The following is a 27,349-nucleotide window of genomic DNA, read 5'->3' as shown; positions in this document are numbered from 1 at the left end:
CAGACACCCACGGCTGGGTTCACAGGAGGCCCCAGCTTTACTGAGAGCACCGACACACAGCTATGTCCCTCTATTTTGATTTGCTAAGTGCCACATTCCCACCAGCGTGAGTGAACATCAGGCCTAATGTTCAAGATCCATCACGACCAAAAACCATTTGGGCCCCACGATATTCTCTGTGGCAGCCATGGACAGGAATTGTCCCCAGGCCTAAGCACAATTGAAGTCTGGCTGGTGGCCGGGGGAGGCAGTTCTCTGCAGATGCAGCTGGGCTGGATGGGTTCAAGGAACATCATATCATTTATCAGCAAATGCTGCCCGGGGGGCCCCAAGGTGCCCAGTGAGTGCCCTGCCTATGAACCGCTGGTCTGAAGGACTTCAGAATACTGGGGCCAGAGAGATAGCATAGAGGTAAGACTTTTGTCTTGCATGCAGGTCAGTGGTTCGAATCCTGGCATCCTGTGTGGTCCCCTGCACCTGCCAGGAGTGATTTCTGAGTGTAGAGTCAGGAGCACTGCCGGGTATGACCCCTCCAAAAAATAAAAAATAAATATAAAAAGGACTTCAGAATACTGAGTGTGCATGTACAAAGGAGGCATGGGGTCTCCCAAGGAAGCAAACTGGGACTCGGCGTGATTACAGAGAAGGTGCCATGGAGACTGAGAGGTGCCCCGGAGTGGCAGTAGAGTGGCTAGTCTTGGGGGGTGGAAATGGGGACAGGATTTCTTTCCTTTTAGTCCAAGTAAGACAAAGGGAAATGTAGAAGGAAAGAAAGAAACAGCAATGGGGCAACAAGCAGCAGCAACTGACCTCGTTCATTGGGGGCAGTGGTGTCCAGGTGTTCGCATCTGGGTCATACTTTTCTCCCGAGCTCAGTGTCTGCTTGTTTTCATCTTGGCCTCCAAATACAAATAAGAATCCTTCTGCAAATATCAAAGGAGATACACACACAGCTAAGACTTCAGTCTTCAACAGCAACTCCTGTTGGTTCGAGGAGATGTCTCTATGGGGCCAATGAGGTGGCATTAGAGGTAAGGTGTCTGTCTTGCAAGCACTAGCCAAGGAAGGAGCACGGTTCGATCCCTCGGCGTCCCATATGGTCCCCCCAAGCCAGGGGCAATTTCTGAGCACTTAGCCAGGAGTAACTCCTGAGCATTAAATGGGTGTGGCCCAAAAAACAAACAAACAAACAAGAAAAAAGATGTCTCCAGGAGTCAAGGGTCCAAGATGACGGCACGTGCCAGTCACTTCCAGGACAGGGACAGCTCTGGGAGTCCTGAGGCCTAATCATTGCCCTCTCCAACAGCTTCCAACAGAGTACTCGGCCAACAGTCCACCCCTGCCTGCCTCTGCTCATCTGTCCTCCCCAGCCACAGACACACTAGCAAGTTCTCAACCATGACCTGCATCCCATCATTCTGGCCCTCTGGGATCTTCATCTTCAAACCTGGGTACTCAGTGGACCTTATTGTTCCAGGCTATTCCTGCTACCTCTGGGCAGAACATGGTCAGATGGCTGAGTCAAACACTTAAAAGATCATAGAAATAGTTTTCTTCTTCTTCTTCTTCTTCCTTTTTTTTGGGGGGGGGGGTCACATCTGGCAGCACTCAGGGGTTACTCCTGGCTCTACACTCAGAAATCACTACTGGCAGTCTCTGAGGACCATACAGGATACTGGGATTCGAACCACCATCCTTTTGCATGCAAGGAGAACCCCTAACTTCATGCTATATCTCTAGCCCCCAGAAATAGTTTTCTAAAGTAATCCTCTGAAAAGATCAAAGAGTGGATATGCCACTAAGATAACTTGGGGGGATTTAAAATTTTCCTTTAGTGGCTTTGGAGGGGCAATAAATGGAAACCCCCAACATTCCTGGGAAAGTTTACCCTGATGGAGGCCCAGCACTCTGATGGCACTGAGGCAGGGAACATGCCTCAGCATACATCTGACACAAGTCTCCACCCTCTGCCTCACGGATGGTCCATCACTTCTCTCCCCATCCAGAGGGTCACAGGCCCAGATGTCTGTGGGTTCAGTACAGGGCAGACACATCTGGGCATGACTACCTTCTGCCCCTTCCTGGCTCCCTGCAACTCTGTTTTGGATTGTTCTTTCTTCTGAACTGTGAAGAGATTCTGTTTTAGATCCAGTCCCAGCAAACTGTGGCACAGCCTCTGAGTTTTGCTGTGCTCTCTCTCAGATCTTTTTGTTTGTTTTGTTTTTGGGTCACACAGGGCAATGCTCAGGTGTTACTCCAGAGTTCTTCCTGAAGGTGCTAGGGGGACCATATGAGATGCCAGGGATTAGACTTAAGATTGGCAGTGTGAAAGGCAAATACCATACCCACTGTGCTATGGCTCCAGCCTCTTCTCTCAAATAATGAAAGAATGATGTAGGAAAGACCTGGGAGGCCAGAGGACCCCCAGGAGCCACTGTGCTGACAGCTAGAGCCACAGAACAAAAGCAGACCAGTAACATACCTGCTGAGAGGACTCCGTGGTTCATTCTGGGAATGGTGAGTGGAGCCAGTTCGATCCACAACTGCCTGTTGGGGTCGTAGAGGGGGCACATACACCGCATGGCTGCCGTTGGCTTCCGTGAACTGAGGAAATCAAGAATGGAGTCCAGTCAATGCGCTTGACAGAACTTTGCTAATCGCACAGACCTAAGAATGGTTTGAGTACACTTGTTTGTGTTTGGTGCTCAGGGACTACTCTGGGTAGGGAATGAACTGCCATTGGCCTCATGCAAATGCCATGTTGTATTTTCTTTCTTTAGGGCACAATGGCTTATAATACTGTCCATGACAAGCTTTCAGAGTGCTACAGCCCAGCACTAACCCCTGCACTCAAGTACTTAAAACCAAACCAGCCTAGACCCCAAAAGGCTCCTCACTGTCTTGTTTTCTGGTGGTTGGTACCCCTTCCTGCTTCCGCCTGCCCTCACTCATGCTCATTCTTTCCTGTCCAACCATGGTCATTTCCATCATGGTTGGTCACTCCCTCTGTCCTCTCCACCCACAGTCACTCCAATTGTCTTTTCTGCCCATAGTCACTCCCAGCCTCTCCTCACAGTGGGTCACTAACACTCTTTCTTCTCTGCCCACGGTCAGTCACTCACACTCTTTCCTCTCCGCCCACAGTCACGATGCATTCTGAGTAGCCACGGGGCTTGAAGTTGGCCAGCATGGCCTCGCCCTGCTGTGGCTGGCTCAGGGGGATGTTGCTGCATTCCTTGACGATTTCGCGCACCAGGGGCTCGTTCAGCATTTGTTCCCGTAAGTAGCTGGAATCCAGCCCTGAAACCCACAGCGCCGACATGACATCCTTCATGTGTACCTACAGGAAAGCAGAGGGATCAAAGCACATGCCACCATGCAGGGAGCCTATGGCAGGGCCAGCACTATTGGATACTGCCTTAATGGCCTCTTTTTGCCGTTGTCCCCGGGGCTGATAAATTCTTGGTTCAGATTTCAGATGTGTATCTGATGAACAGATGGACTGTAGAGCCACAAGTAGCACAGCATTCTTGAAATCTCAGGAATGCCCAGAAGATCTGTTATCATATGTTTTATTATTTTTGTTTTTATTTTATTTTTTATTTATATTTTGGTTTTTGGGTCACACCCGGCTTCGCTCAGGGATTACTCCTGGCTCCACGCTCAGAAATCACTCCTGGCAGGCTCAGGGAACCATATGGGATGCGGGATTCGAACCACCGTCCTTCTGCATACAGGGCAAATGCCCTACCTCTATGCTATCTCTCCAGCCCTTTAAATTATGTTTGTTTTTGTTTTGAGGCCATACCTGTGCAGTGCTCAGAGGTTACTCCTGACTCAGCTCAGAAATCACTCCTGGCAGGCTCGGGGGACCACATGGGGATGCCGGTAATCAAACCTGGGTTGTCCACATGCAAGGCAAAACACCCTACCTGCAGTGTTATTGCTCTGGTCCCTATGTCTTTTATTTTTATTGTACATACGTGATACGTTGTGCAGTAAAGCACATTTACATAGTAGGAGCTTGGTAAGCTAGATAATAAAAATGGTTTGACATTAATATTATTTGACAAGTATATAAAAAAACAAAGTTCAAAGCAATCCTGAGACTAATAATTTCTTTAGTAAATGCCATTAAAAACTGAGTATAATAAGAATTGTGCTTTGAGGTGGCTGGAGAGATAGCATGGAGGTAAGGTGTTTGCCTTTCATGCAGAAGGTCATTGGTTTGAATCCCGACATCCCATATGGTCCCCTGAGCCTGCCAGAAGCGATTTCTGAGCATGGAGCCAGGAGTTACCCCTGAGCGCTGCTGGGTGTCACCCCCCCCCCAAAAAAAAAGAATTGTGCTTTGCTTATTACTAATTAAATTTAAATAAAATATGTCATTTTACCTATTCCATAAGGTGAAAATGCTTTGTTGCAATAAAAATTTTTGGAGGGGTTTGGGTCACACCCAGGGTTACATAGCAGGAGATTATGCCTGGCTCTGCACTCAGAAATCGCTCCTGGCAGGCTCTGGGGACCATATGGGATGCCAGGATTCAATCCACCATCTGTCCTGGATCGGCTGCGTGCAAGGCAAACAACCCAATGCTATGCTATCTCTCCAGCCCCTATAAATTTTTTTGTTTTGTTTTGTTTCTGGGCCACACCCGGTGGTGCTCAGGGGTTACTTTTGGCTGTCTGCTCAGAAATAGCTCCTGGCAGGCACAGGGGACCATATGGGACACCGGGATTTGAACCAACCACCTTAGGTCCTGGATCAGCTGCTTGCAAGGCAAATACCGCTGTGCTATCTTTCCGGGCCCTGCTATAAATTTTTGTTTTGGGGTCATACCCAGAAGTGCTCAGAGTTTGCTCCTGGCTCTGTGCTCAGGAATTATTCCTGGTAATGCTTGAGGTTACATGGGATGTTGGGAATTGAACCCAAGACAAGCACGCTTTCTGCTATACCACTGCTCCAGCCCCAGAACACCTTATATATATTTAAAATAAATAGGTTTCTCTTTTTGCTAGACCATCATGCCTGTGCCTGGCCCCTGGCCCACTCTGCACTGCCAGCCTGCACATCTCAAAGATGCTCCCTTCCCAGGCTGTCACCTCCAAATCTGTCCTTGGGGGACTGCACTGTCACACACTCAAGGCCTGCCCCAGCTCCTTCACCCCAGCCCTGGTGAATGAGCCAAGATGGCTTGCGGCTTTTCTAGTCTCCCTCAGAAATACAAAAGGTAACTTTCCTACTCCAAAAAAAAAAAAAATAGTGCTCATGGGCTGGAGTGGTAGTGCATCGGTAGTGTGTTTGCCTTGCACGCGGCTGACCCAGGACAGACCTCGGTTCGATCCTCGGTGTCCCATATGGTCACCCAAGCCAGGAGCAATTTCTGAGCGTAAAGCCAGGAGTATCCTCTGAGCATCACCAGGCGTGCCCCCCCTCAAAAAAAAAAGTGCTTAAAGAACTCTGCTTCTGAGCAGAATTCTTTGCACTGAGACTTTCCGAATCACTCTGGCTCCTATAGACCGGCCTACAGGAGAAATCAATCATGTGAATGAGCCCAGGGAACAGATGCTCTGTGGGAAGCCTTTCTGGGCCTTCTGAGTACTTGGAGGGACAGGAGAAAGACAGGGGGAAGCCAGAACTGGTCACCCTATACACTGGCCAATACCTTCCTAATCTCCATGTCATGTGCTATCCATCGGATCACTGCCTCGAACACGTATTTCTCATTGCCCACATTTAGTTTCTCAAGGGAAATAACTTCCTTGAGCTTCTGGGGATTCAGCTCGAGGAACTCCTCGGTGCTGCTGACGTCCCGGAAGTGGGTCTCTAGGTACTCAGTGGCCAGGTAGTGGATATGGTGCAGGCAATAGTGTAGGGCAAAGTCTCTGATCCCAATGCAGTTCTCGGCGGCAATGCAGCCTTCCAGGAACTCGCAGCACAGGGCTTTGAGGTCGGTGAGCAGAAGCAGGTCGGCAGCCTGGACCACGTCTTGGATCGTGTCTTCGTTCAGCCGAATCTGTGGGCAAGCAGGACACAAAAACTCATGATCCAGCTATCTCAAACCCCCAGACTGACACAGTAGTACTCCGAGCCATATCAATGCTCTCCACATTTGGCAGGAAGAATGAAAGTACATATATGCTTTGGGGCCACACCCAGCAGTGTTTAGGGGTTCCTCCTGGCTCTGTGCCCAGAAATCACTCCTGGTGATGCTTGGGGAGACCAGCTAGGATGCCGAAGATCAAACCTAAGTCGACTGCATGTGAAGAAAACTCCTTCCCTGTTATCGTTCTGGCCCACTATTATTATTATTATTATTATTATTATTATTATTTTGGTTTTTGGACCACACCCAGTGATGCTCAGGGGCTACTCCTGGCTATGAGCTCAGAAATCGCTTCTGGCTTGGGGGAGCATATGGGATACGGGGTGGGGGGGGTGTTTGCGCAGGCAAGGCAGATGTCTTATCCCTTACGCCACCGCTCCAGTACCCTCCTCTTTTTTGAGACAAGTCTGAGGGCACCAAGAAACCCTGGAGGGCATCAGCAGTGCCTGGCTGAGGTCCTTCCCCATCTCTCCCCTCACTCTCCATTTCTTAATGCCATCATCCACCCTTATGGGCTGACTCCCTCTGTGCCTCACATCAGCTCATCTAGAGACTTTGGAGCCAGGAGGTCTCACACTCAGGGTAGACAAATGGGGGTGTCACCTGGACTGTAAAAATGCGCCTCTCCCACCACACTGGGCCATTCTCAGGTCAAATGACCAAAGCTCTGCACAGAGACGAAATCAAGTTACATTGCTGCAGGAGCTAATATCACAGGTATTGCCCTGGCAGTAGACACCTAGTAGCTCAGAATGGCTTTAGGGAATAAACTCCAGCTATTTGGAAGCTGATGGAGCCTAGAAGTGATTATAGCTGGGCCAGATGGTGCAAATTCCTGGCAGTGCTGGGCCCCAGCAGAAACACTCTGTCAGTGCTCAGCGCTAAGGTAAGACCCTTTAAAGGTCACGATAAACATCAACTTTTCCTTGATTTTCTTTGGAATTCTATTTTTGCTTTTTGGGCCACACCCAGCGTTCCTCAGGGGTTATTTCTGGCTATGTGCTCAGAAATCCCTTCTGGCTCGGAGGGACCATATGGGATGCTGGGGGATATCAAACTGAGGTCCATCCTAGGTTTGCACAGGCAAGACAAACACCCTACAGCTGTGCCACCACTCCAGCCCCAATTTTCTTTGGATTTCTGGTGAGAACTTGTTCCTCTACCCATTTCATGGTATTCCCAGGAGTTGTGGTGGCAATGGAAATAGGCCTCCGTGACCTGTCAGGGAAGGTCATGGGAAGGGGCCCATCCAGAGAATGCATGTTCTGCCCCCAGCACAGTGAAGAGGAGATTTCCAACAGGACACAGGAAGGCATTTTCACCACCTCTTACCCCACACACACGAGAAACATAGGTGATTGCCCTAGGAATGGAACGAGACAGAGAGAAGAAGAGCAAGGGAGGAAATAATTCTCACAGACATCAAACCTCAGATTCAGCAGGTAGCTAAAGGAGAATCAAATGCAGTTATCTGGTGGGAAGAGATCCCCACAAAATCCCATCTCAATCAAACAAGGCTGCCAGTTTTAGGAGTCGGTTGCATGCATGGGCTTTTTCTTTCTTTTCTCTTTTTGGTTTTTGGGCCACACCCGGGGGCACTCAGAGGTTACTCCTGGCTCTGTGCTCAAAAATCGCTCCTGGCAGGCTCGGGGGACCATATGGGATGCCAGGAATCGAACCTGGGTCCATCCCGGTTGGCCATATACAAGGCAAATGCCCTACCTCTGTGCTATTACTCCAGCCTTACACGCATGAGCTTTTAATTAATTATGGCCAAAAGCCACCACCACAAGTCGAGTGTAAGTGTGAGTGAAGCTTCAGGCTCCAGATACCAGCCTGCATGTGATCCTGCAGTTACAGGGTCGGGGGTGATGCCCAAGTGACAGCTAGAGGGGCAGCTGCTCCCCAACCTGGCCATGAGATGTAAGAATGTCTCCAGTATTTGAGAGCTATTCCTACAGGAACTCCATTCAATGTGCCAATCACTCTCTCACTCTCTCTCTCTTACACACACACACACACACACACACACACACACACACACACACACACACACACACACAACACACACACAGTTAAGAAACAGAGGGGGTTTGAATGATACACCAACACCCCGAAAGGCTGATTATCACCACGCCTAGCTTTGGACAGGATGAAGCAGCCAGGAAAGCCAGTTTCATGTACTTGACCCCCCACCAAGCAAGGACAATGAGGAAACGAGAGAAGAGATAACAGAGATGCATCAAGAGCATAGGTACATAGTTTCTCACAGTCACAACTCGGGCAGAACCAGGTGGGGTTGCTATACCCCATGTCCCACTGCCCTGAAGTTTTGTCTGAATATCCAGACACTTGAAATGGCATGACCCAGGTAGGTGTGGAAGGAGGGAAGGACAGATGTATGGCTATTCATAAAATGCTGCTGTCCCTGATTTGTTTGTTTGTTTGTTTGTTTGTTTATTTCTGAGCCACACTTGGTGGTGCTCAGGGGTAAATTCCTGGCTCTGCATTCAGGGGTCATTCCTGGAGGTGCTATGGGGACTGTATGGGATGCCAAGGATGCCAACTTGGGTTGGCCCTGTGCAAGGTAAGTGCCCTCACTGTTGTGCAAGGTAAGTGCCCTCACTGTTGTGCTATCACTCTGGCCTGTTTTTTATGTTCCTTGTTTTGTCTTGGGGCCACACCAGTGATGCTCAGGGGTGCGTCACTCCTGACTCTGTACTTAGAATTTACTCCTGGTGGGTGGCTGGGGAAGCCTATGAAATACTGAGGATTGAATCTGGGTTGGCCTTGTACCCTCTGTGCTATAGCTCCAGACTCCTGGTTGCCCCGTTTTTCAAGACCCACACCCACTACGAGGGGGGATCAAGTTTTGAAAGCAGAAACCAAGCAAGCAGTGAGCTGGGTCCCCCCCATCTCCAGTGAATGGCAGAAGCCAGGCAGTTTCTCTTGAGAGCCTAGCCTGGAAGCAAAGCTGGGACCCCGTTTTAGGCTGAGATGCTATTTGTGGGGTGGTAGTGGTGGTGGTGGTGCAGAGAGGGTGGTCAAAGGGGCAGCATCCTGGGACTTGCACTCCATGGCCCCAACTGCTGCTGCTCCCTTGGCCTTGGCTGTGCTCGTACCTGCCCACTGAAGATGTAATCCAGGATCTCTCTCATAACCATTACCGATATCCCTTCAAGTTCGATCTTATAGGTGGAGCCATCATCTTTTGGAGGGTTATAGTTTAACTTTGTCCTAAGAAAGGGGAAAAAAATGCAGAATTTCTATGAAAGATCAGAAGTAGCTCCAAATAGATCTATCAATATTTTTCTAAAGAACATGACACTCAGGGGGCTGCAGAGATAGTACAGTGGTAGGGCGTTTGCCTTGCACAAGGCCAACCCAGGACAACTGGTGGTTTGATTCCCAGCATCCTATACAAGGCCAACCCAGGACAACTGGTGGTTTGATTCCCAGCATCCTATATGGTCCCGAGAGCCTGCCAGGGGCAATTTCTGAGTACAGAGCCAGGAGTAACCCCAGAGAGCCACCAGGTGTGACCCCAAAACAAAACAAAACAGTCGGAGAGATAGTGCAGCGGTAGGGCATTTGCCTTGCAAGTGGCCAACCCAGGACCAACAGTGGTTCAAATCCCGGCATCCCATATGGTCCTCAGTGCCTGCCAGGAGCAATTTCTGAACACAGAGCCAGGAGTAACCCCTGACACCACCAAGTGTGACCCAAAAAAACCAAACCAAATCAAACCAAACAAACAAAAAAACCATGACACTCAGGAGCCCAGGGAAAACTGGAAAACTGGATTTCTTGACTCTAGATCAGCATATAATTTTTTGTTTGTTTTTGAGCTACACCTGGCAGTGCTAAGAGATTGTTCCTGGCTCTTGCACTTATAAATTACTCCTGGCAGGCTCATGGGACCCTATGGGATGCCAGGGATCGAACCTGAGTTGGTTGCGTGCAAGGCAAACAAACACCCTTCCTGCTGTTCTATCTATCAATCACTATGCCCCCTCCCCCAGGTTAACATACATTCTTATAGCTTTCTGTGACCAAAACTTTGTCCCAGACTGCAGAAGCTGGTTTCTTTTAAAAACAAACAAATGACAAAGGGCAGAAATCCCCAAGAATGGGACCCTTGGAGCAAGAATTGTGGGAATCCCAGTGGGAATCCCAGTCTCATTAGGCTGATTATTTTTTAAGTATTCAGTGAGGGTCTTTCTGTTTTTGTTTTGCTACAGCAGCTGTACTCAGGGATCACCCCTGGTGGGCTCAGAGAACCATGTGTGATGCTGGGATCTAACTCGGGTTAGCTGCATGCAAGGCAAGCACCCTGTGATCTCTGCTATCGTGTTGGCTCCAAAGATTTTATTATTTTCAAAGATATAACAATGTCTGTACACACTTCCTAAATTTTGATTTTTGTGATTCCCTTTTAAGTCAGGGAGCTGGTTCAAAGGCCCAGAATACATGCCCGGTGCAGAGGACCCCAGTTCTAATTCCAGGCCCTGCATGCCCCTCAAATACCACCAGGTTTAGCCCTGTTAGCTCCTAAATGCTACAGGGGCTGGAGTGGCACCGCATCTCTGGGTCAAGCATTCCATGGGAGTGGCCCTGGGGTTCCACAGAGCACTGCTTGGGAGTACCCTATACTAATGTTCATATAAGAGCTGGCTCTCCTGTTCTGTTGGCTCTGAAGGAGGCCTGGAGAGGCTGGAAGATGGGGGAAAGTTTCTGGTTTCTCTTTAGTTCTGAACTGTGAAATGGAGCCAGCTGGTGTGTGTGTGGTGGTGGTAGGGTCAGGAGATGATCCAGAACCTCTGATTAGAGGCCTGTGCCAGGTCTCACAGCCTCTGCTGCTGGCTGTTATGTTGGTTTTTTTTTTTTTTTTATAATGACATTGTCAGAAACTTCTGCAATAAAAAAGGATCTCCTGGGGGCTGGAGTGAGAGTACAGAGGGGGAGGGTTTTAGCCTTGCACATGGCTGATCCGGGTTTGATCCCCGGCATACCATAAAGTACCCCAGGAATGACCCGAGTGCAGATCCAAAAGTAACCCCTGAACCCTACTAGATGTGTGGCCTAGAAATCAAAATAAAATAAAATAAAACCAACCAGAAAGAGATTCCCTTTTAGTGGGCATAGCTTTCTCTGCAAGTGACAATGTGCAGATAATGGCCAAATAGGCAGAGAACAAAGACCATGAAAATGTGGGGACACAGGCTACTTTTTTTTAAAATTTTTTTTGGGGTCACACCCAGCAGTGCTCAGGGGTTACTTCTGGTTCTATGCTCAGAAATAGCTTCTGGCAGGCTCAGGGGACCATATGGGATGCTGGGATTCGAACCACTGTCCTTCTGCATGCAAGACAAACACACTACCTCTATGCTATCTTTCCAGCCCCGACACAGGGTACTTTTATGCTCTTCAATGTCTAGGAAATAACCACCATCCACCCATTCAATTATATTATTAAATTCAGATACTTGGGTATTTATGTCAATGTACAAATGCTTCTCGAGATAGTACAGAGGAGGGCATTTGCCTCGTACACCCCCCACTTGAAGATGATCCTTGTCACTGCATATAGTTCCCCATTTCAAAAATCACTAGGAATGAGATGAGGCACCTCTGAGTATGACCCCCACACTAACACAAAACAAAAACAAGTTCTCCTAGAAAATTTAAGTTTTTTTTTTTTTTTTTTTTTGGTTTTTTTTTTTTTTTGGTTTTTGGGCCACACCCGTTTGACGCTCAGGGGTTACTCCTGGCTATGTGCTCAGAAATCGCCCCTGGCTTGGGGGGACCATATGGGACGCCGGGGGATCGAACCTCGGTCCTTCCTTGGCTAGCGCTTGCAAGGCAGACACCTTACCTCCAGCGCCACCTACCCGGCCCCGAAAATTTAAGTTTTGAGAGTTCATTTTTGTTTGTTTGTTTGTTGTTGTTTTTGGACCACATTTGGGGACACTTCAGTGTTACTTTTGGCTCTGCTCTCAGAAATCGCTTCTGGCAGGGGACCATCTGGGATACTGGGAATCGAACCTGAATTCGTCTGGAGTCGTCCTCGTGCAAGGCAAAACCCTTATAGCTGTGCTATGTCTCCAGCCCCCAGGGAGTTCATTTTTAAACTAATAGTTCAGGTCAACAATCAACAAACTACATTCACAGTCTGGGTTTGGGGTTTTATTTTTGGGGGGAGTATATGCAGTGTTCAGTGCTTACACCTTGATCTTGAGCTTCATGATCCCTTTTGGAGGTGCTTAAGGGATCCTATATGGTCCTTTTGAGGTCCAGGCTCATGCAAGGCCGACTCCACTGTGCCACCTCCAGCCCCTCAAAGGCTGTTGTGTTTTTTTTTTAACATGGCCTTTGAGCAAAAATAAGACTTAAGAATTTACAAAAGAGCAAATCAAAAGTATAAACAAAGAATATGTGACAGAGACATGTGACCTGAACCTTCCTGACCCTTCACAGAAAATGGCAGTCAAAGCTTTCAATAACCCACAAGCCAGGCTAGGTTGGGCACGTAGCTCCATGGCACGGAACAGCTTTGTGTGTCTGAGGCCCCTGGCTTGATCCCTGGCCAGTTAATAATGATGATTAACAATAATATCTACTTTGACAAATGCAAATTAGTAACAACTTTGAGAAACCGCTTGTAAAAGTGCCGGTGGATCCTGGCTGGTTCTGGGAATCCAGGCTTCAGACAGTGCCAGGTTTAGAGTGAGAATGGAACTTTGTGCCAGGAGAAGCCAATACTCCTGGGCTATTAACCAACAAGAGGGTTAGCTACACTCACAGAAGTCTATAGAAGGAAGAAGAACCTAGAACCACCTCCTAACCTGTGGAAAGTGTCACTGTGCCCAAGAAGAAGGGGAAGTGAAGGGTCCCGTGAGGGACCCAGGTTCTAGTCCACAGCTACAGAAGCAAGAAGTAGAAAAAGAGGGGCCAGAGCAGTGGCACAGTGGTAGGTCATTTGCCTTGCAAGCAGCTGGCCTAGGATGGACCATGGTTTGATCCCCCAGCATCCCATATAGTCCCCCAAGCCAGGAGTGAATTATGAGCGCATAGCCAGGAGTAGCCCCTGAGCATCACTGGGTGTGGCCCAAAACACCCCCCCCAAAGGAAGAAAGATAGAAGAAAAAACTTTAACCTGCAAAACAAAAATATATAAAATAATTTGAGCTGATTTTTTAATCAGAGGTGGTCTGGATTAATGGCTATAAAGAGCACGTTTTGCAATGCATAGCTTTTTGAAGCAGGGTTTGAAGCAAGACAGCATCTCTCAGCTCCAGAGACATACAGAGACATAAACACGGGGCTTAGCTAGTTGTGACAGTGTTTGCCGAGGTCACTATTTGAGAAGCTCTGGGCTAGAACAATAGCACAGCGGGGAGGACGTTTGTCTTGGACATGGCTGACTTGGGTTTGATCCCCAAGTGGTCAGGAGTGATTCCTGAGTGCAGAGCCAGGAGTAACCCCTGAGGGTTTCCCCTGAGGCAGGAAATGATGATTCTGGTGAAGAGAGGAGCCTTACAGGAAGTGCAGAGGCTACCACACAGGTGCGAATTAAGGTAGCACGGGGCTTAGGCCAGACCTTAGTTTGGTTGTCCCACAGAAGGAGCATCTCCCAACTCCTCCACACTGCTCCGTGGAAAGCCCAGCTCTTTAAGCCTCCCTCTCGTCCTTTTGAAAGCAGCATGACTGGGGAACCTCGCCCCTTGAAAGACAGGCTTGAAAACCTGTGTTAACATTTTAAGACGGGTTCAAAGTCATGATGCAGCAGCTTGGGAAGCCGAAAATTCTTCTAGAATGAAACAAGCCGGGTTCCTTGTTCTGGTCACACCCTGGGCCTTCTGGACAGACACATAAAAGAGCCAGAGCGAGTGAGGTTCATGTCACAGCCTGTCTGACAGCCCCAGAGCTCCTCCTTAGGTGCTACGTTGGAGACAGAGGCTTCTTCTAGCACTTTAAGACCATGTGGCTGTGAGCACTCAAGGGCGAGCCCTTTGATTTCTGGGAAGACTTCTTTGGGGTGAGTGATCTTCACTGACTGAGGGTTTTTCTGGGGCATCATCACACAGGGAATACTGCCCGTGCCCAGCACACCTGCGTCAGGGAAGGCGCCATGCTCTGCTCTAAGATCAGAGGGATGCTGCTGACAGGTGCCTTTCCAAGGGCAGTGGAAATGGGTCTCAGCAGCCCATGTGGAGGAACTGAGGGGTCCACACAGTATCTCTGTGGCTGTTCTCCTGCCAAAGCAGTTCCCACTGGAGCCAAGTGATGGCTAAGAAACTTCTTTTGAGGGTGGGGGTTGGGCCATACCCAGCGGCACTCAGGGGTTATAACTGACTTGCTCAGGGGACCCTATGGGATGCCAGGGATGAATGTGGGTAGACTGCATGCAAGGCAAAAGCCTTCCTTGCTGTACTATTGCTCCTGCCCCAAGAATAAGAAACTTTTTAAGGGACTGGAGCGATGGCATAGCGGTAGGGTGTTTGCCTTGCACACAGACCACCTGGATGAACCTCGGCTCAATTCTTAGCAACCCATATGGTCCTCGAGCCTGCCAGAAGTGATTTCAGAGTGCAGAGCCAGGAGTGACCCAAAAACAAAACAAAATAAAACACAGACTTGGCAGGTCTGGAAGAGATAATAGAACAGTTACAGTCTCTTGGGGCTGAAGAGATAGCATGGAGGTAAGGCGTTTGCCTCTCATGCAGAAGGACGGAGGTTCAAATCCCGGCATCCCATATGGTCCCCCGTGACTGCCAGGGGCAATTTTTGAGCATAGAGCCAGGAGTAACCCCTGAGCGCTGCCGGGTGTGACCCAAAAACAAAAAAGCAAAAAACAAACAAAAGAACAGTTACAGTCTCAAATAAGATCCCCTGCCACCCCCAGTTCCCTTCAGTAACCCAAAGAAGAGGTAAGCTTCAATATAAGCTGCAGTTTGCTTCTTTAAAATCAAACTTTTGGCTTCTGGCCCCTTAATTTTGAGTCTGCCATGATGAACTGACACCAGACAACTGGGAGCTGTAGGCACCTCCAAAATGTTGGGGGAACAAATGCTTCCCTGTGGTCTCTTTAATCCTTTCTCCCAGAGCAAATTTGGAACAAAGGGCTTGTTCGGCCCTTCTCCCAGCCTTCTTGGCAGTGGATGCGGACTAGGTCGAGTCATGTGTTCTGTCCAGAGCAGGGCAAGACCAAAGATTCCCCTTTAGGACAAAGGCTGTCAGATGGTGACTGTCCCAATGCACTACAGGTGAGACAAGAAGCCTCATCTTGGGAAGCTGTGCAACCAGCTTCTGGGCACCCAGAATTCCACTGCAACTTCTCTCTCCAAGCTTGGGCTACACTCAGCTCTCCTCTGCGAGGGGGGGGGGGGGCGCTCACCCAGATGGCACCATGGGGTCCAGTGTACAAGGATAAGGCCTTAGAACACTCCCAGCCAACTCCCATACCCACCCCTACCCCTGCATAGGATGTGCACACAGTGAAGTGGTCAGCACAGGATGATTATTGGGGAAAATGGGAGAATGGGGAAAACACTCCATAAAGAGGGGACTGGAACCAGCTCTATGAGAAATAAGGATTTACCTGCCACAAAGTGGAAATGTCCAGAAAGGCAGAGACAGAGACTATGCCCAAAGGACCGGAGCATGTGCTTTGAGTGGGGGGGGGGCAACACCCAGTGCTACTGAGGGGTCATTTCTGGCTGTGTGCTCAGGGGTCGCTCCTAGCTCTATGCTGAGATCGCTCTTGATTGTATACTCAGGGCTCACTCCTAGTTGGTGCTTGGGACAGAGCTGGGTTGACTGTGTGTAAGACCAGTGCCTTACCTGCTGTATCGTCTCCAGCCCTGAGGTTTGGTATACCTTGAGCACCACCAAGCATCCCCACACTCCACATGCCCACCATAGGAAGTTTAAGTCCCACCTGCTTCTTAAAATCCATCAGTGCCGAGCCCTAACTCTGCAAACAAAACCAATCTCTCTCAGACCCAGCAGGAAGATTTGGAGGGGCTGATTCCCATACCCCAGCACCTCACAGCCATCTCCCAGCACAGCCCCAGCAATTCAGAGGAAGGTCAGAAGCAATGTGAGTTTTACTCGGGAACAAGGTAAGACTGCTGGCACCCCAGATCCCACACCCTTTCTTCCACTGTCCTGAGCCTCACACTGCAAGTTCACACCCAGTGCCACCGGGCTCTTGGTTCTGGCCACAGGAACCCTGTTGCCTACAGATCCCCAAACTCTGCCCAGATCAGACTCTCGTCCTGCTCCCAAGCTTGGCAGGAGGCACCCCTGAGCCCAGTGTCCATCAGTCTGCCTGCATCCACTACAACAGTACTTCTAGACTGTGCCCATCTACATATGGCTACAGGTGGGACGTGGCCCGGGCTGGGACTGGCACCAAGAACATGCTTCCTATAGGCACACAGTTCTCTGAGTCAGTGTGATTCTCCGGGGTGACTAATGGGTCGAAGAAAGACCACACAAGTCCATGAAACTACTTCAGAACAGACCTTCAGAAGGGTCAGCTCCAATCAGAAGATAAGCCTGTTCATTTCCTGTTCTTCCCATTTTTAATTTTGGGGGGGGGGGGGTCACACCTGGCGGCGCTCAGGAGTTACTCCTGGCTCTATGCTCAGAAATTGTTCCTGGGCAGAAGGACAGTGGTTCGAATCCCAGCATCCCATATGGTTCTCCTGTGCCTGCCAGGGGCGATTTCTGAGCATAGAGCCAGGAGTAACCCCTGAGCGCTGCTGGGTGTGACCCAAGTACCAAAAAAAAAAAAAAAATCTACAGGGTGACAGCAGTTGTTCAGTGCCCTCTCCATAGAAATTGCTCCTGGCAGGCTCAAGGGACCATATGGGATGCCAGGATTTGAACCACTTCCTTCTGCATGCAAGGCAATGCTTTACCTCCATGCTATCTCTCTGGCCCCCTGTTTTTCCCATTTTTACATGACCATAAACCCCTAGAATGCAGGGTTGTAAAATTAAGTGAAGTTCAAATGTAACCTCTAAATTGGGAGCTGAACAGATAGTTCAGTGGTTAGGGCACTTGCCCTGCACCTGGCCAATGTGGGTTATATCCCCAGTACCCCATAAACTCCCTTCAGCCCTGCAGGGCAAATGTTTTACCTACTGTACTATTGTTCTGACTCCACCCATCCAAATTTATTCCTTTTTTTTTTTTTTTGGTTTTTCGGGCCACACCCATTTGATGCCCAGGAGTTACTCCTGGCTAAGTGCTCAAAAATTGCCCCTGGCTTGGGGGGACCATATGGGACACCAGGGGATCGAACCTCGGTCCTTCCTTGAGTAGCGCTTGCAAGGCAGACACCTTACCTCTAGCGCCACCTCGCCGGCCCCCCAAATTTATTCTTAAAGAGTTGAGACCATGTTGGAGAGTTAGAACAACAGGTTTGATACAGTTCCCCAGAGGACCCCCTCACAAGTCCTACTAGGAATGATTCTGAGCATCATTGGGTGTGGCCCCCATAAACAAATAAACAACAACCAAACGTAGAGGCATACTAGTATGGAAGACTCATAAAATATCTATGAGCAAAAGAAAGAGACATTTAAGATTCTAGACCCATTAATTAGCACAGTCACTCCAAAATGGAAAAGGAAAGACATTTTATTGGTCTGTATTTCATTATTCAACAATTCATGTTTGTAACCATTTTTCTCATCCTCCATTTAAGTGCATATCATCCCTCAAACTTCCAGTGAAGGCAAACTGAGTTTTATCTAACAAAATGTTTCACCTGAATTTCCCCTAAGTATCCTTTTCCTGCTGTTTCTCAACTGAGGAAATATTGAAACAAACAGGCACATCCAGAGATCTGTGGCTAAGTGCCTCTAATTTTTTCTCCCCCTGCTTCTCTCTCTGTGTGTGTATGTATCTATATACCCAGATCTTCAGAATAATGCTGTTGCAGCTCCTCAGAGACGGCCCCCCAGAGTATCCCAAAGCCAAACAGCTTCTGCTTTGCCTGTTATGTTTTCTTTATAGATTAACTTTCTTTACAGATAACTCCCTTCTCTGATTTAGGACCCATTCACCTTCTGGGGCTGCTGAGTGCACACTGCCTATGGGATCTGGGCTCCATCCTTAGTAGCACGAGGAGTGACACCCCCCCCCCCCCAACACAGAGGCAACAAGGAGTGTTGCCGTTTGCACCACCAAACAAAAACGAACAAAAAAACAATTACTTCAAGAGGCTGGAACATTAACAGCTGGGAGGGTGCTTGCTTGGCATGTGGCTGACCTACACACCACATATGGTCCCGTGAGCCTATCAGGAGTGAATCCCTAAAGCACAACCGGTGCAGACGTGTAACAAAAACTACCTTAGGTACACTGAAGAAAACTTACTGAGGAAAATACAAAGTATCAAAGGAGGCAGAAGAAAAGGAAAATTCAAAGTACCAAAAGAGGCAGAAGAAATGGAGAAAAATACAAAATATCAAGAGGCACCAAATAAAGGGGAAATACAAAGTATCTAAAGAGATAACAGTCAAAGAATGAGTCTAGGGATTTCCCCATTCTGTTCAACACCTTCCACAGGCCGTTACCCTCCTCCACTCCCCACACTCCCCAGAAAGAAGGAGCCTGAGGCTGACTAATGAGCTGGATCCATCAGGGCTCGGGCTTGTTTTTAAAAACACTATTATGCAAAGAAACACTAAACATCAGACTAAACATTGGATACTTAAGTAAACCCACCAGGAGTCAGACTAGTAAACTTGCTCTTGCTAGCCTAGTAGACATGTTCAGTTCCCTGATCTAACAGGGACTTTGTTGGTTTCTTTCACTGCCTGAAACCTCTGAAGAATGTCGGGAGCACTGCTTCTTCTGGGGGCAGCCATGAAGGAGAGAAGTGGGTACCATATGTAAGCTTGAACCAGCCATGCCAATCAGGGCCCCAGACCAAGAGGGCTACCCCCTTGACCCTCTGGCCCTGGGGTGTTATATGTATACAACCTCACTTCTCACTTTTGGGAACGTCCAAATCACTTTTGAAAACCCTCAGAACAGATATTTGTGAAACACAGATGCAGCTGCTAAAGAGGAAAAAGTCGATTGAAAAGCACTCAGCTGAGTACTCCCTTGTAAAAGTGTCTGAGACTGCCTTACAACTTGACGCAAAGCGTCTGGAACTCAGAAAGGGGATCCAGGGCAGACCCCTCCCATCCTCACAGGGGTGTGACAGGAGGCAGGCAGAAAAGCTGGGAGCTTTCGAGAAAGACCAGGACTGGATGGACCCGGCCTCTCAGAACCTAGAGCTTACGGCTGAGTCTCTGAGCACTTCAGGACTTAGCTTCAAAATCCCTAGAACAATCCTTCTGCAGCAGCACCAATGTGGACCATCCCCCAGAACACCCGAGAAGCGTCTCAGGCCTGTGTGCAGTCAGTACAGTGCAGGCAGCCTGCTCTCTCCCTGGACTTCTGGCCCACCGACAAAGACCACATTAGCCTCCCTAAGTGCCTCCACAACATCCTCTCCGAGCCAAACTTTAGACTTAACTGGCACCACAGGCTCATCAATAAGAGGCCTCGGAACACTTCCAACTCAACAGCATGAAATAAATGCTCATGACAGAGCAATGCTGAGGTGATATCCAAGCTTCCCAGCAGAATGGACACCCCCCCCCCCCCAACTATCCATGAGAGGGCAAAGGAGATGCATCAGCGTCAAGCACAAGTCAATTTCCAAGGTGACAAACTGCAGGCACAGAAACAGGCTTGTCCTCACGACATGCACACATGAAGCCATGTACCAGGCTGACTGGCAGAAGTGCTCTCCAGGTACAAGGAGGTTCTGAAGGCAGAGTGTGCAGCCCGGTTAACCACCCTCCAAAGGAGAGGAAACTGAGCCCCAGAAAAGTAAGCTGATACACAGGATGGAGTCTAGGCTCAATCTCTACTCTCCTCACAGGACCACCTTTCTTTCCCTTAAAAAGAAAAAAAAGGGGGGCCAGCGTGGTGGTGCTAGAGGTAAGGTATCTGCCTTGCCAGCGCTAGCCTAGGACGGACCGCTGTTTGATCCCCCGGCGTCCCATATGGTCCCCCAAGCCAGAAGCGACTTCTGAGCGCATAGCCAGGAGTAACCCCTGAGCGTCACCGGGTGTGGCCCAAAAAGGAAAAAAAAAAAAGAGTGGAGGCTGAGTGATAGTACAGCAGGGAGGGCATTTGCCTTTCATGTAGCCAACCCAAGTTTGATCCCTGGCATACCAAATGGTCCCCCAAGCATATCAAAGTGATCCCTGAGCCCAGAGCCAGGAGTAGCCTCTGAGCACGGGGGGATATGGCTCCAAAACAGAAACCAACAAAAAGAAAAGAAAAAGTAACTATTTTATTTTTATTATTGGCCTCCTCTTGGGAGGACCCCAAAAAATTTTAGGTTTCCACTTCTACCCAGGTCCAAATAATGCATGACCCAACTGATCCCCCATAAAACTCCAAATTCTCAAGAGTAAATCTAGGGCTAGAACACTATCCTGAAGCCTATAAGGTCTCTGTGGCCACATGGCAGTGGTTCACTTCTAACTCCTTTACAGACAAGCCGGACTCCCCAAGAATCAAGCTCATGAGTATGAATCCTGATTGTGGGGTGTGGGGACGTGAGGGGCAGCACCTGCAGCCAAGCAAACCCTGGGAATTCAGAAAGGGAAACATCCCGTTTACCTGAGAGAGCCTTTCCCCAGAGAAAGAAGCTGTTTTGTGGGTTGTTAGGATTGATGAATCCTATTTGCCACTTTTCCAGCCCAGAAGCCGAGCTTAGATTTCATTTCCCAGGCAAGCCTAGAAACAAAATGGAGGAGAAGAAGGACCTACAACAGAGGCCTTTGCTGGGCACAGCAACTGTCCTAATGCCTTCCTGGCATACCTGCACCCAAGGGGGTACAACACTGGGGGACTCTATTCCCTTTCTTCTGCCTGCCTCTTGTCAGGGTTTGCTACTCTGGATGAGTTTCCCACCTTTCCATTTGAGAAAGAAAGTCGAACATAGCAAGACTGTCAAGACCATCAAGAGGGCTCAAAGGGGACTGGAACCATAGCACAGTGGGGAAGACATTTACCTTGTAAGCGGCTGACTCAGGTCTGATCCCTAACACCATATATGGTCCCCCCAAGTACCACCAGGTTTTGATCCTTGAATGTAGAGCCAGGAGTAACCCTTGAGTCCTGCTGGAATAGGGTCCTACCAAACAAAAACATAATGACCATTGAGAGGGGAAAACACAAATACCAAACCAAAGGAAACCCATGGGAAAGAATTCAACCAGTTGAGCTTTCATACTTCGCTGTGCTAAGCAGTAGGCACAGTCAGTGAGTAGCTTTCATTGCTGGGGTGGTGAGTCTGAAGGAGTCTCCTATGCTGAGCATGTAGAACAATATCTAACACTTCTTCTAAGTCACAAAACTTGGGGCTGGAGTGATAGCACAGGGTAGGCTATTTGCTTTGCACATGACCGACCTGGGACGGAGCCAGGTTCAATCCCCAACATCCCATGTGGTCCCCTGAATCTTCCAGGAGTGATTTCTGAGTGCAGAGCCAGGAGTAAACCCTGAGCGCTGGCGGGTGTGGCCCCAAAACCAAAACCAACCAAACAAACAAAACCCCACACAACTTGAGGGTCTGGAGCAATAGCACAGCAGGGAGGGCACTTGCTTTGCATGTAGCCAATCTGGGTTCTACTCCTGGCATCCGAAAGGGTTCTCTGAGCACCACCAGGAGTGCAGAGCCAGGAATCGGCCCTGAGCATCATTGGGTGTGGCCAAAAAACAAACAAAAAGTAAAAATTACATACTTGCCACTGCTCACATAGTTAACATGCCGACATTACCTAAAGGTACTTAGGAATCTCCAAAGTTTGAACATCAAATCCATGTATGAGCGACATCATAGGTCTAAATATGGTTCAAAATGGAAAGATGAACAACCGTCAAACAGTAGAACAGAAGTTCCCCTACTGCCTTGGCCTGCCACATACTTTGGGGGTGTGAGTATGTGAGGGGGAAATTACACACCCCCAACTAGAAATCTACTTCTTTAACTGAACAGACAAAAAAGCGCCCTCTAGAGGGTGGTGTCTCCTACTCTGGGAGTAGCAAGTTCCTTTTGTTACCAAGTAATTCTCCAAATTCAAGCTGACAAAAAGAAACACTGTACAAACCAGTTACACTAGGTCTCAAAGCTGAAACAGTTTGTTTCCAAGGATAACAAATTAGTCCAGTTACTCTTAAGTGGTTTTGGAGATCAATAGTTATAAAAGCAACAGAAGGCTATTCTACCACTTCAATCATAAAATTAACTCGAAGCAATTAAAGGACTGAAGCCCAGAGCGACGGGACTTGTGTTTTGTGCAACGTGTAAAAAACAACGTGCACCCGCCACTGCATGAGATACTGCCAAAAAGGATATCGAAATGAGATTATGCAAATGGTCCTGCCTAGCTAAGCGTGATGGGGGATTTTAGTGGGTGCAGAGGGATAGGCACTCAAGCAGGACCCATAGCTGGAATACTGGGGTTTGATCTTTCCCAGAGCACATGAAAAATCCATGGTGGCTGCTGTTGGGAAGTTGGCAAGGGCAGTAAGCAGGGATGCACAGATCACAAAAAGGCAGCAAATAACACTCCGAGACTCTCCCACTTGCATCCAGGAGTAAAGAAACCATACGAGCCACTCAACATGGTCCAGGCTTGGTGCCATAGACAGCACAGTCGGTATGATGCTTGCCTTGCACATGGCCAACCCAGGTTGGGTCTTCTGAGCCCATCAGAAGAGATCCCTGAGCACCACTCACAGGACACCGGTGGTTGTGGCCTCCAAACGAAAATTTTAAAACAATTTATTTTTAGGTGATTCTGTCTAACCATAGGCTGAATATGCCAAGCTGCAACTCAAATACCATTAGGGTATGTGATCATTAGGATGTGCTGATCAGAAGTGAATCCACTGAATATTAAGATATGTTAAGTTTCAACTGCAGCAGTCTCTAAGTGGCTCCATGGCAAAGCACCTGCCTTGCTCTGCTTTCCATGGGTGGAGCCCTGATTCTATCCTCAAAACACCCTCCCCTAGAGATTAGGAGTTCATTAACTTGTCCAAGTTCAATCACAATTGCTTAGCTAATACAGACCCACTGCTCTACACTGCTATTTCCTTTTTTTTTTTTTTTTAATTCAAAAGTCTCAGGATTGGACTAGCAATGGTCCTCAAACTATGGCCTGTGGACCACATATTGTATTTGTATCTGTTTTGTTTCTTCATTGCAAAATAAGATATATGCAGTGTGCATAAGAATTCGTTCATAAGTTTTGTTTTTACTATAGTCAGACCCTCTAATGGTCTGAGGGACAGTGAACTGGCCCCCTGTTTAAAAAGTTTGAGGACCCCTGGACTAGAGGATAAAAAACAGCTCCCTGGGTTCTGCTACTCCAAGTCCATTTCACAATGACATGAGTGCTGTTATAAATAAGTGACATCACATATTAGCATGAACAATAACTACCCCACCTTTCCTGACTAAGCAGCTGTGAGCACTGTTAACTTGGAGCCCTGTGCAGATATAGGAAGCTTTCAGAGTCTCTGTCTCAGTCTCTTCCCCCTACAGTAGCTTTCATTTATCAGATGGGTGGGCAGGAGCTGGGTTTAAATGATCAACACCCAGCTAAGATGAGCAGAAGCCGGATGAATAACTAAGTGGCTGACATGAAACAGCCAGAGCCCAAGCTCTGTGATCCATCCCATCTGCTGTGGTAGAAAAGAAGCAGCCACCTAGGCAACACATGCATTAAATCACTCGCAATAGGGAAAACTCCATGGCTTCACTAAGGTATTGGGGTATGTCATAGGGAGGGCAGATTCCCAAAGATTCCCAACGTGTCAGATTCACAGATGCACAGGGCGTGTGTGAGGGTACAGCGCTAAGTGACCAGGAGAAGGAGGAAGCAAGGTAGGGGTGGGTTGGGGATCTGAAGTCACCTTCAGTTTCTGAAAGCTACTTGGAAGAAGCCCACAAGGCTGCCTCCAGACCATTTTCCCAAGCCAGTTCCTCAAACAGGGATCCAGGGAAAAGGCTGGTCTGCAAGTTCTGATTTGCTATTTATTGATTCCCTCAGCCAGACACTGTCAAACACAGATTCAGAACCCCACGGACACTCCCAGCACCCTACCTCTAACCCTGGAGGGGAGAAAAGGGGTCAAGTCAGAAGTTAGCTCTTGAGCCGCTTACCAGGGCACCAACATCCCGAGTGCCCAGTCAGTGTGCTGGGTCCTGCTAGACAGCACTGAGCACTGGGCTCTCCCTGGCACTGTGGCTCCCAATGCCACCCTCCGCTATTAGTCTATATTTAACTTGCTTACTGAGCGATTGCTTCAGCTTTCAGTGTAGATGATTGTTTCATAAAAAGGGCAAATCACGTTATGCCGAGAGAGAGAGAGAGAGAGAGAGAGAGAGAGAGAGAGAGAGAGAGAGAGAGAGAGAGAGAGAGAGAGCAGTAAGCCTGCAAGAAGAGCGGATCCACTCGCCTAAGTAAGCCCTTTGTCGTCTCAAACTCAGATTAGTCTGATGAGGGGAGAGCTGGAACGTCAGGTTAAGCTTCCAAATTGGAAAACGCCTTTTTAAAAGGCTCTGGCTTGGAAAGAATCTCCTCCCGGGAAGGGCCGGGCTCTAGAAGAACCCGCTTGGGGCTTTTTTTTTCTTCTTCACTTTATCCTATGTTAGGTCTAACCAGACACTGAGTGGGCCGTCGTCCATCCGACTTGGGAAAAGTAGGGGCTGCGGGGCCTGGCTCAGTGTCTGACGGCTGGAGGGGTCGGCCCAGCTCCTCTGCAAGTTCATCTTGGGAGGCCAAACTTGGGCCGGGCTCGGCGAGCCGGGCCCGAGCATGTCCAGGGCGGCGTTCCGGGGTGGGGTGGGGGAAGACTTCGAGGTTCAGCCCCGCGGGATCGGATCAGGCTCAGGGTTGGGGGGGCGCGGGCTGGGTCACGCGGGGACTCAGCACATCAGTCGGGGTCTGGGGGTGTTGGGGAAGCTGCGACTGGGCAGACCACGCCCGGCTGTCAGTCAGCAGCTGTCAACGGCGGTGCCCTAGGGACCCGCCCGGCTCTTGCTCACCTGATGTAAGGGCTGGCGGCCGCGAGGATGTTCTTCTGGACCGGGATCTCCTCGCCGTCCAGCACCAGGTGCGCGTCGCAGAAGCGGGACTCCTCGCGGAACGAGCTGAGCGCCCGCAGCAGCCGCGCGGCGTGCTGAGGGTCCGACACGGCGCTGCCCTCGGCCATCGCGGCGCACGCACCCCCAGACGGGTGGCCCGAGACCCTTGTGCCGCGGCCCGCGCCTGGCCCGGGACTAGACAGACACGGCACCAGCGAGCTCTGGAACGCGCCTGCGCCCTGTGCGGCTCCCCCCGGACAGCGCCTTTAAGGCGCTTCGTCATGACGTCATTTCCCCGCGACAGCCTTGATCCCACCCCCTGCCACCCGAGGCGACCAATCAGAAGCCTCATCCTGCCGCCGCTGCCGCCGCCGTAGCCAGAGGGTCTTCCCCGCCCGAGCGGTCCCTGTACCGTCCCCGGCGTGGGGAAGTTAACTTGCAGCGGGGCCCAGGGCTGGGCAGGGGCAAGCTCGGACTCGCGGGGTACGCCCTCGGCTGTTGGAACCCCGAGTCTCGGGCTTGCCACACGTTTAGCTGGGCGGCTCTGGATCTGGGCTTACCTTCTCCCTCTGGTGCATGGAGACAGGCGGTGGCTGCGTAGTGTTGGGGACTCTGGTGTGTAAGCCCGGGTGCGGCAGGGGTGGCTTGGATGGAAGGTGAGGGGAAAGGAGCTTCTTCCCTACCCTCCCCCATTCCAAAAGATTGCAACGATCCAGGCATGCATGTGGGCCTGGGAAAGAAAGTTTGAGGGTGCGGGGCCAAGGAGCAGTTGAAGTCGGGCGAATAAGCTGAGCATCTGGGGTTTATTTGGCCAGGTGCCCTGAGCCCATGGAAAGGAGATCGGGGTGTTTGTTGAGCCTGTGTTGAGTTAGTTAGTTACGTACCACTACGGAGGTTTGTTTATGCAGGAGTTTTTCTGGGGGGACGGCACACCTGGAGGCACTCAGGGGTTACTCCTGGCTCTACGTTCAGAAATCTCTCCTGGCAGGCTCAGGGGACCATATGGGATGCTGGGATTCGAACCACCGTTCTTCTGCATGTGAGGCAAACGCCCTACCCCGATGCTATCTCTCCAGCCCAATATATGCAGGAGTTTTTGTTTTTGTTTTTGTTTTTATAGTGAGCGACCACCGAACAGTCGCGTAGAGAATGGGGGAGGAAGAGTGTGCTGCAGTGTCCTAGACTAGAGAAGGGTGCGATTGGGAGGGCTGCTTGGCTGGAGGAAGGGAGGTCGTAGAGGTGGGTAGTGATAGATGGCTTTTAAAAATATATTCTGGAGGCCTGAACATTATTACAGAGAGGGCGTACCCAGATTGGATCCCCAGCATCCTGTATGCACGTCCCCCCACCCCCAGCACCACTAGGAGTGATTCCTGCGTGCAGAACCAGGAGTAACTCCTGAGCCCCGAGAGGTGTGTTTCCCCTAAAAAAGAGAAATTATAAAGTAATGAGGTAGGCTGGAGTGCATGCTTTGCATGTGTGTGGCTTGGGTTTCATCTCCAGTGACATGACACCCCTCCCCCCCCAAATCCCTGAGCACCGCCAGGTTTGGCCCCAAATGACTTAAGTAAATTAAAGAGTTGACAGAGTTGTGAGACAGAGAAGCCCCAGGAGAACTTTCTGGACTGAGCAACTGAATATTGGTTTCTCTCAAAAAGAAACCTTTGTAGGGGTGGAGGGTGGAGAGGCCAGGTGCTGTGCTGCAGCGAGGCTCCCAGTGCAGGGAGGATCCATTTGACAGGGTGCCAGCATAGGTCAGCTCCACTCAGCTTTCAGAACAAGCCCCCTAGGGCTTTGGGCACCCTGGCAGGTTGCTGAGGGCACAGGAAGAAAAATGCAGAACCTAGCGACTATTTTACACAGATGGGCACCTAGTAAGCTTCCAAATGAGTGCTTTTATGAGGGCCAAGAACTAGAAGAATATGGTCAGAGTTCCAGATAAATGGAATACGAGTTTGTCTGGGGCAGCGTAGACATCTTCAGCCAACTCAAAGATTTTAGTAAGTAAAGTCTTGGGTCTTGACCCTGAGTCAGCCAGACTTTGAAGCCACTGGCA

General features: G+C 49.5%; 2 protein-coding genes across 2 annotated transcripts in view; one reads left to right on the top strand and one right to left on the bottom strand.

Moving 5' to 3' along the window:
- Positions 1-25,504, bottom strand: part of GAN (gigaxonin) — a 33,507-nt gene extending 8,003 nt beyond the window's left edge. The window contains exons 1-6 of the mRNA XM_049786282.1: positions 25,255-25,504; positions 9,230-9,344; positions 5,667-6,017; positions 3,123-3,340; positions 2,483-2,604; positions 811-923 (exon numbers count right to left, since the gene is read on the bottom strand). Of these exons, the coding sequence (XP_049642239.1) occupies positions 811-923; positions 2,483-2,604; positions 3,123-3,340; positions 5,667-6,017; positions 9,230-9,344; positions 25,255-25,421 (1,086 nt within the window). The 5' untranslated portion in view covers positions 25,422-25,504. The remainder of the gene's footprint in view (positions 1-810; positions 924-2,482; positions 2,605-3,122; positions 3,341-5,666; positions 6,018-9,229; positions 9,345-25,254) is intronic.
- Positions 1-27,349, top strand: part of GCSH (glycine cleavage system protein H) — a 729,662-nt gene that overhangs the window by 609,417 nt on the left and 92,896 nt on the right. The window lies entirely within an intron of this gene.

Source organism: Suncus etruscus, chromosome 14 (genome assembly GCF_024139225.1).
Source record: "Suncus etruscus isolate mSunEtr1 chromosome 14, mSunEtr1.pri.cur, whole genome shotgun sequence".
In the NCBI taxonomy this organism is placed as follows: Eukaryota; Metazoa; Chordata; class Mammalia; order Eulipotyphla; family Soricidae; genus Suncus; species Suncus etruscus.
This window is presented reverse-complemented; position numbering and strand designations above follow the sequence as displayed.